Source organism: Anarrhichthys ocellatus, unplaced genomic scaffold (genome assembly GCF_004355925.1).
Source record: "Anarrhichthys ocellatus isolate YVR2014 unplaced genomic scaffold, GSC_Weel_1.0 scaffold52, whole genome shotgun sequence".
NCBI classification, from domain to species: domain Eukaryota; kingdom Metazoa; phylum Chordata; class Actinopteri; order Perciformes; family Anarhichadidae; genus Anarrhichthys; species Anarrhichthys ocellatus.
This window is the reverse complement of record NW_022280082.1, coordinates 1,134,447-1,143,951: the sequence shown is the minus strand read 5'-3', so window position 1 is coordinate 1,143,951 and position 9,505 is coordinate 1,134,447. Positions and strand designations below refer to the sequence as shown.

The following is a 9,505-nucleotide window of genomic DNA, read 5'->3' as shown; positions in this document are numbered from 1 at the left end:
TATAAATAACAGAGCTTTCTCCATGCTTATATCTTGAAGCTAATTGCTAATCCTCAGCACTGGTTATCTTTAAATGTATATTAATATCGTTAGTGGACATGCGGAAACTATGGCATCACTTATTGCTACTTGTACTGAATTATGAATGCCTCTTATGGTCTCCGTTTTGTCTGCAGCTGCTCCAGTACAACCCAGTGGAGAGACTGGGGGCAGGTGTGGGAGGCGTGGATGATATCAAATCCCACCCTTTCTTTGCCAGAGTGGACTGGCCCAAGTAGACGCTGTGCATTGTGGGACTGCGGAAACCAGAGCTGCATGCTGGGAGACCGGCTGTCCTGAATGAATTCCTTTCAGACTGGAAACACAAATGGACAGTAAATTCAGATTATGCATTTCTGCACGCATCTCACATTTTATGTATGGCCATTCGGTCCCCATGTTGTTTTTTTTTTATACGGAATTTGCCAAGAAGCAGTATTACTTTCCCTGTAAATTGCTAATTTCTTTATCTCATGGAGGGTTTACTGTGTAACCTTTTTGGTGCAGGGAACACTTAACAACATGTGTGGTGCAATAATTTATACAATAAGTGCTGGTACAGAGTGATGATCCACTACGACATTGTTGCTTTTACACTCGTACAGTAGCGGTAAGTCAAAATGACATAAGTGAAAGGTGACATTTTTTGTGTTTACACTGCATTTATTCAGTTGTTTAGGTTCACCATTCAAATTCACAGACTTAACGCTGCAAACATTTCTATTCAGAGCAGTATTAGAGCAGCAAACAACTATTATCTATTAAAGATAAGGTGGAGTAATGTCTGCCTGAGCAGAGAATGGAGTCGCTCTCCCTCTGTGTGTGTCGTAATCAAGAGTTTCTCCGCTCTTTGTTGACACAGCCGGGCCGGCTGCACGTGCATGTTAGCGCATGTGAGAGTGCCCCGATGGCTAGTTCATGGCCGCCGCTCTGCACTGCGCTCATACGGTAGTTACATAACACTGTCCCGACCAATTGCATCATCGCGGAAGCGTAGCACCCACCCTTTGGTTCCACCCTCAGGTAAACACTGTTTGCGCTGTTAGCACTGTTAGCTTCTAGCACTGTTAGCTGCTAGCCGGCTCGGCCTTCGCCTTGTTGAGAGGCACTGGAAATGCTCCCAATCTCGTACGTTGTACCTTTCAGTCAGCTTTCCTAAAAACACAAGTGCAATACGCTCAGTTTGTTGCCGCCTATAACCTATTCATTACTCCATTCTGAGCCCATTGAGATTAGGTGTGGTCGGGACAGGTTGGACACTACAAGATGGATAAACACAATATTTTCAGGTAGGAGATGGTTTTGTTGTTGAGTGAAGTATTTAGTTAAAAGAAGATTAAATTATTTAATAGATTTTAGCTGGCAAAAGTGTCCGTCTAACGCCCTCTCCCTCCGTAGACAGGCCCGTGAGGTCAGTGAGAAATGATGAAGGATGAGGCGTGAACCACACATTTCAAACCAGCCCTTTTACAAATTGTAGTTTTTATGAATGACGGAGGAAACTCTGTTACTGTTCACTACTTTTTTTTTTTTTTTGCATGGAAGAATATAATTGTCGTAATACATGTCGTGCTATGAAAGTTCTATCAAACAATAAATTATGTGCGTCTTGTAAATACACCTTTTTAAAGGATGTTGTGCTGAGTGAAAGGTACACCCAGGTCTCAAAGCCTTGATCATGTCCAACGTGTCAATCACTTACTGCCTCATCAATCAAATCCTTTTTATTTGATTAGGTGTTTTATTTAAATTTTCCGACTTGCAACACGGATCTTAATGCTGATTTTGTAATATCTACAATGACATACATTATATGGTAAACATTCCCATGGTTACATTACATGCAATATATCACTTCCTGTATGATCAAAGAAGACTTTTGAGATTTATTGGAGCATATAATCAAATGCCTCATGATACATTTCTTTTAACAATACACAGTTAATCACTCCACTGTAGATGCTGCACTGCATAGTGTAAATTTCCAGGGCCATATTCCACATGTTAACCCTTTAATCACACTTCAGTTTTCCTTTTCTCAGTCTGTGTTGTATGTCGGTACTGGTCTGTCAGTGCACTCTTGATAACAATAAACATACCTGGATGACAACATCTAGTGATGCTTCCTTTATTGATTCAGCGGTTACGTGTCGAGAGCTGGGAGTGTGTTTGTTCTGAGGCTACAGCTCCTCTTATCAGCAGGACCGATGATACTCCTAGAAAGCCGCTGTCACTCCCGCTGAGTGTCACTGTGACGGTAATATGAGCCAGCACAAAGGCACGCGCACACACACATGGTACATCCCAAGCACCCATTGATGCACATGGGACCTTTGGGTGCATTTATTGTACTACCAGCCTTAAAAATGTCTTGAATATATATGAGTTTTTTAAAAATCATATCTTTTGTTTTCCATAAAGCAGCAGGGTACATCCAGGTGTATGAGTATTTAATGAGAAGTTTTCACGATGACACTGCAATGCAGAAAACAATTAACTCCCCAAATATTACATCTTTGTGATGACTGAGCCAACTTTGAGTCCACAGAGAGTTAGATAAGCTCTATACCACTATGTCCGTGTGTAAACTAAACAGTCTAGTTTTTGTTTGAACCATACAAAATCTAAATGTAAAGATGACAGTTTGTCATTTTGCTGGGGACTACTTTTTTGGCTGACACATAATGGCACATGACCCTCTGTAAAATGGTGTCTTTATTCATAGTTTTTTGTATGGATTAAAGAAACAAAATTAGTTTTTTTAGCAGGTTGGTGGATGTTGTCACCACTGGAGAGAACCCGTCCGTTTCTCCATTTCCAGTCTTTGTGCTACACTAAGCTAACCAGCTGCTGGCTGTGGCTTCATATTTATTTATACATTGAGGAGTGGTATCAGTCTTCTCATTTAACTCTTGACAAGAAAGCAAATAAACATTTTTTCCTTTAAAATATACTTTAACAGAAATGTATTTACTAGTTGCTGGACCTGTCTTGAACTTATAGTTAAAAAGGTTTCAGCTAAAAATGTGAGTTGAATTTGAGGAAGGTGATGGTTACTTTGGAGAGACATTTAGAAATCAAACATATTTCATTGTGGATCAATACGATCACTTAATATTTTATTACTAATCTCTTAAAATATTTAATAACCTTTTCATATCAGAATATCTTCACATTTTGAAAATTACAATCTAGGCTTGATTAAACTGAACATGAACTCATTCCTCTATTACCTGAAATGACACAAGCTCATCTACACACACACACACACACACACACACACACACACACACATACACACACACACAGGTTGCGGGAGTTGTTAGCAGTGTCGCAGTGTATCCCCCTTGTGTCAGCCTCACTGCCGCAGGGTCAAGAGTCTGGGCTGATTAGTGCTTGTCACAAGACCTGTCTCTCATTACACACACACTCAGGGCGAGAGGTTCACTTCAGCTCAGAGAAGAAGCCTGTCAATCTTACTCAGCGTAGATGTGAGATGTGCCTTCAATGTGTTCACGATAGACTCAGAATCCCTCTGAGCTTATTTTTTACGCTTCTGTTGAATTTCTTCCACTTGTGGTTCAAATTCATCTGATTTGGACTCAAACTAGCATATAACACAAGCCTAAAATGTACATTCTTGTATAATGTGGTTCAGCGCAACATGATGACATTTTAATATCTCAAACTCTCAAAAGTGACTGATTTGCAGTGGTGGAAAGTAACTGAGTACATTTTCTCAAGTACTGCACATAGGTACAGTTTTGTAATGCTTGTACTTTACTTGGGTATTTCCATTTTCTGGGAGTGGATCGTCTCATATCACTCTCCACCACAGAGTGAAGGCATATGTCCCAAAATGTCAAACTATTCCTTTAAAACTATCACCGTGACTAGCGAGGACAGTAAAATGCCAATTATGCAGCGATGCATGAGTATTAATGATCGAGTTATTTAATATATCAGGGTATGCATCTGAAGAATGAGTACTTTTTCTTTTAATACTTTTTGCTCATAGTAATTTTGTACTTTTACTTCAGTAGGATTTTAAATGAAGGACCGGTAATGGAGTATTTTTACATGCTTTTACCAGCACTTTTACTTCAGTAAAGTATCTGAGTACTTCTTCCACCACTGTCTATTTGGCTCCACACAACAATAATCAAGGTGCATGTGTTTTGTATATTTATATATATATATGTGTGTGTGTGTGTGTGTGTGTGTCTTTGTGTGTGCACAAAGCCACCGGGAAGGATGTGTCTGGTCAGAGGCAAGATAAAGAGGACATGCCAAGGACTCCCATGATGCAATACAGGCCAGAACCCTGAAATCGTCACCCAGGCCTGCAGGCTGAATTGACCCCTGAACCCTTTCTACAACTTCCTGGACCACCCTCTCTCTTTCTCTGTGGTCTTTTCCCACCTCTCTCTCTCTCTTCAAATGCGCCTCCCCTCAGCCCTCGCACCCATCGCTTTCACACTGAGGCACCAGCGAGCGGGCAGCAGCCAAATGGCCTGCCCTCTGCTTCATATTGCTGTTGGTCAGGTTTTGTTTTTGTCTTTGACGGTTTGACTTTCGTTCACAAAGCCCAGGAGGACTCCTGTAGCCCAGGGACGGACACACACTCACACATACACACTTGCGCCGAGCTGAAGAGTTCCGCTCTGAGACCCCGGGCATCTTCTCCAGCTTCTGTCAGAGCCATGATGTCATTTTAAGGAGACACAATGCCTCTTCATTATCCACCATACACACACACACACACACACACACACACATACACACACATACACACATATACACACATCTTTACCACTGCACAGACACACAAGCTACGTGGTCAACAGCATTAGGAGCGGCACGTGGTAAGGTACAGGTGAACAGCACTGTCAAACAGGTAACATTATATGTATAGGCAAATTATTTTTAGCAGCTGGTGTCCAGTGTCCTCCTAAGGGAAGGGATCACAACCAAACAATATCGTAAACGGCAGAGAAGAGCCATAAACAAAAGCCAACCACCACCCACAACATGAATGTGTCTTTTCAGAATATATCATAAATTCTACTGACGTGTGTGACAAAAGGCTGATATATCCAATCATGCGAAATTAGATGAAGATATTCCCATACCTTATACTCAGTGTCATTAAAGATTATACAAGTCAACACAAAGTTAAGAGTTAAAAAATGGAATAAACGGCATATGAAATAAAGGTCTAATTAAAGCTCCTCCTGGTCTGCCTTTAATTAACTGCTGTAATACTACTTGTCACTGCCCTGGTGCCTTGGGCTGTCTCACGCCTTAATCTGATCAGATAGTACAAAACAGCTCTGCCTCCGACCTCAGCTCCTCTGCAGTAGTGATGAGGTAACTGTGAAAGGCACAGAATCAGATTCAGTAAATATCAGAGTCTGTGAACACAACCCCAAAATGAACCACAAATTGGCCTTTAGGGTTTAGGGATCTTACAAACAGGTCATTGACCCACAGTGTGCAGGTGCACCACACTCCATTTTCAGAAGACCTTCATTAGCCTCACGACTTCATACTGTGATGCTCTGCTTTCCCACCACAAGACAATACAATGGGGTCACTGAGAGGGTTAATGGAAACACGAGCCCGTGAGGTCATATGACGCCACCCTGAAAATGTTGTGGTTACCATACATGACCTTTGACCCCTCGTACATGAGTATAGCCCTGTCCATCCCTTTACAAAAATCTATGAAAATGTTTGTTTTCCACAAAGCACTTCATGTCTTGATCTTAAATGATGGTTTGATTTAACTGACTGAGGCATTTAGGCATGAACCCTTCCTTGCAACACGGCCTAGTTATTGGAAACGCTCTTTGCAAAGGCAAACCTAGAGTTCTCTCCTCAGTGATTTGAACTATCTAATTACCAATATTTCTCATATACAGCACCAGTGAGATCTCTTTCTAAAAATTTTAAATCGGCAATTTCACTGGAACTTATGTATTTTTCACTTTCAAGTACAGAGCAAAAACAAAAGCTTAAAATGTACAGATCATTCGGAAATAATACACCACCCGCCGAGCACGCTACGGCGGGTGGTGGAGAACGTCAACATTGGTGGAGAACGTCAACATTGCTTGGTGATGTTGCGTTATGTTGCTTTCCATGGCTGCTGCTCCTGTGGAGTGTTTACTGCACTTACACATGTTCATGTTCTCTGTATTTGTGATATTTAATTCTGCTGCTGTAAGAGGTGTCATGTATTTTATTTTATTTTATTTCTGTAGTTTAATTTGCACCCGATGTGGTGTCCACTTGCTATTTGTTGTCGGTCATTTGTGTTTTATTGTCTGATTGTTTTGTTCTTGTTTCTAATTAACTCTAGTAAGGCTATAGTGAGGCTATTGTGTATTTATAATTGACAAGCAGTTGTATTATCAGGCTGCAGACTACAGTCTATAGAAAAGGACTATATCGTTAATTAACTGTATTTTGTTGCCTAAATGTGTTCTTTACTTAGCTCTATCATATAACATCATTATCATTATAGACAGTTTTTCCCTTTTTAAAAAATGTAATGCAATAACGTAATGCATTAAACTCACCTACTTTGTTTTTACCAGTTTTGATAATTTTACTTGTACTATAAACTAAAGTAACATTACTTTTACAACTGCTACTACTTTACCTGTACTCTTTCCAACCCTGTTGACTAAGATGGGAGCACTATAATTTCCATGTTTTTCCATGAAAAACTGAACCTACAAAAAGGATTTAGATGTATTTTTTATTTAAAACACTGTAACAGAAGTGTTGCTCCATCTCCACTGTTCATCACTCACACCTGTTCAAAACAAAGAATAGAAAAGGGCCATGATCTGCTTACATGTTGCTTGACCAACATAACATGTTACATACTTGTGTGCATTCTGATATTTTAGAGTTCAGGAGAACAGTCGAGAGAGCGAGAGACAGCTTAAATGCAGCTTAAATGCCTGCTAACCCTAAGAGGTGTCTCAACTCCCTTTAAAGTCAAATTACCAAAGATGCCTTGCTGCATAAATCGTCCTCTGTATACCTCGATTGGAAGTGCCGGTTATTTTCCCCGCTCTGAGCGTTGTTCTACCTCACCTTCCCCGCCACATTGGATTTAGGGGGGTCTCTTTAAATAACCCACATGGCTGCATGTGAGTCACGATACGAGAGGCTCAGATGGTAAAGGAGTCCCAATCGGTGCCCAAAAGACGTGTCACTGGTAATACCTCCCCCTGCAGACTTGAGGTGTCTCTTTTCGTTGTGCTGTGGGCCTCTGTGATCTGTGTGGAAGGGCGGTGCGCCAAGGCCCAGGCATGCCGTTAGCAAGCTCACTAACATAGCATTAGCTCCACGGTCATCTCAGTGGGCCCGTGCTGTCGCAACCGTTTCCTCACGCTCGGCTACACACACCTTCTGTGGCTCCACACAGCTTGTTAGCCGCAGACCCCCTCCGTCATAAGACCATCCTCCCCTCTCCTCTCCCCCCCTGACTGTGTCTCCTTCTAGGCCTTTATCCCTCCCTCATTTTCTCCCCTCTCACTAACTGCATCCACTCTCTTGAGGCTTTGAAGAGGCCTCAGCAGGGGCTCCTGTTGGTGCCACACACACACACACACACACACACACAAACACACACATGCAGAAACATCTCCCGGTTGCAGCTCAGGGGCAAAGGCGTTTGACTGCCCTGCTAAGAAAAGAGAGATAAGGAGAAATAACAGAGAGAGTGCCATCAGATTACTCTCTCCTCTCCTTGTGTCTGGGGTTTGCCGCGGGTGACCTGGAGGGGAATGTGACGCTTGTTAAGGGTCGTTCCTGGGAATGCAGCTTGAGAGCCGTGCTGGGAGCTAGAATCTACCCGCTAATCTGTCTGTTCCTCCGAGGCGCAAGTCTTCCTGGCGATGAGACACACTCTGTTACCACACACACACACACACACACACACACACAGTCTTTACAGTTGCAGTCCCAGCCAGACGACATCTCGCTCACCCTCGGGGGAGAGAGCAAAGGAAGAGGTTTAGAGGGAGAGGGAGGGAGGGAGGGGGAACAGCAGATTAGGGAGGTAGATGACATCTCACACATCCTGACAGCGGGGCATTAGACGGAAACGAAGGGAGGACGGAGGGGGTGTCGGGGAGGTGGAGAAGAGGAGGGTGGAGGCAGGTGAGATTAGGCAAAGTACGAACCAGGTGGAAACGCAACTTCAACTTTAAAGTGATGGGTGAGAAAGATGAGGAGAGTTGGTGTTCGGGATTTGCATGATGCAAAATGGATTGCATGACATCATGGCATCTAAGGTAGTTGGGGAGAGGGCAACGTCTGAGGGGGAAGCGTGAAGCGGCTGAGAGGGGGTGAAAGGGTGGGGTTAGCGGGGCGTAGAGCAGTGTTCTTGAGGGAGTGTGGAGGATCCTTGGAGTCCTGGCACCTTATGGCATGGCCTGCAGTCAAACAGATGCTGCAGGCCTTGCCAGCCTTGAGCAGGGCACAGATGAGACCATTTAGAAGCAAAGGAGGGACGTGACTCGTCTTACCGAGCAGCGCAGGAGCGTGTGTGTGTGTGGACCTGTCTTTCAAAGAAAAGAGAGCGTGAGTTGTTTTTCTTTAAAGCTATGCTAATTCACATCAGTTGTCTTCAGTTGAAGGCATAGACTGTGTGTCTATTGTGTTAAAGCTGGCGTACATTTGGGTTAGTGGACCTTCGTTCATGTTACTCATCTGATGTGTGTGAAGGAAAAAAAACACTTTTTTAATGACTTAAAGGGGAAATCCACCAATTTTACAGATCAATATTATCTGACGAGACATAAACCTAAGTGACTAAGCTGATCATTAATAGTTCTGTTTCACTTTATTCATTTGGCCTGACATCGTGTTGATGGTACAACCATTTGTATCCGTCTCTATATTGACTAGTATCTTTAAACGAAAACAAAATATTTCACAAAAAAAAGCAAAAGTGGCACGAAAATGTGGGGATGCAGTGACTATTGTTGTTAGCAATGACAGAGGATCGGTTTCATTAAATCTATTCAGCCGTTCCTCTCTTTCCATTCCTGCCTCTCTCTCTCTCTGCACAAATCACACCTGCATGTTTAAGGACAGAGAAAACTTGAGAATGTATGCCTCTGTTTTGGAAAACTACTGACTGTAGTGGGTGGAAGCATGTGCAAGTGGAAGAAGAGCAGCACCGACTCTCTCCTCGCTGTCTATTCTCTCTCCTCCATCTCTATTTTTTCAAGTGTAAGTGATAATATCCTCCCTTTTTCTACCTCTCACCGGCTTGAGTGATTTGCTAAGGCGGTGTGTTCATGTATGTGTACGTGTGTGTGTGTGTGTGTGTGCATCTCACATTAGCCTTTTTCCATTAAAGCAATTTCGCCGCCCATTGTATTCCTGAAGAGGACCTGGGAAGTCACTAATGGTGCCTTGCGTCCACACTTGCGCGCTC

At 42.8% G+C, this 9,505-nt stretch overlaps 1 protein-coding gene across 2 annotated transcripts in view; it reads left to right on the top strand.

The window, feature by feature from the left end:
- rps6kc1 (ribosomal protein S6 kinase polypeptide 1) overlaps positions 1-2,149 on the top strand; it is a 27,554-nt gene extending 25,405 nt beyond the window's left edge. For both annotated transcript variants that reach the window (XM_031870338.1, XM_031870336.1), the window contains one exon: positions 177-2,149. In XM_031870338.1, coding sequence (XP_031726198.1) covers positions 177-278 — 102 coding nt within the window. In that variant the 3' untranslated portion in view covers positions 279-2,149. The remainder of the gene's footprint in view (positions 1-176) is intronic.
- Positions 2,150-9,505: the final 7,356 nt, after the last annotated feature.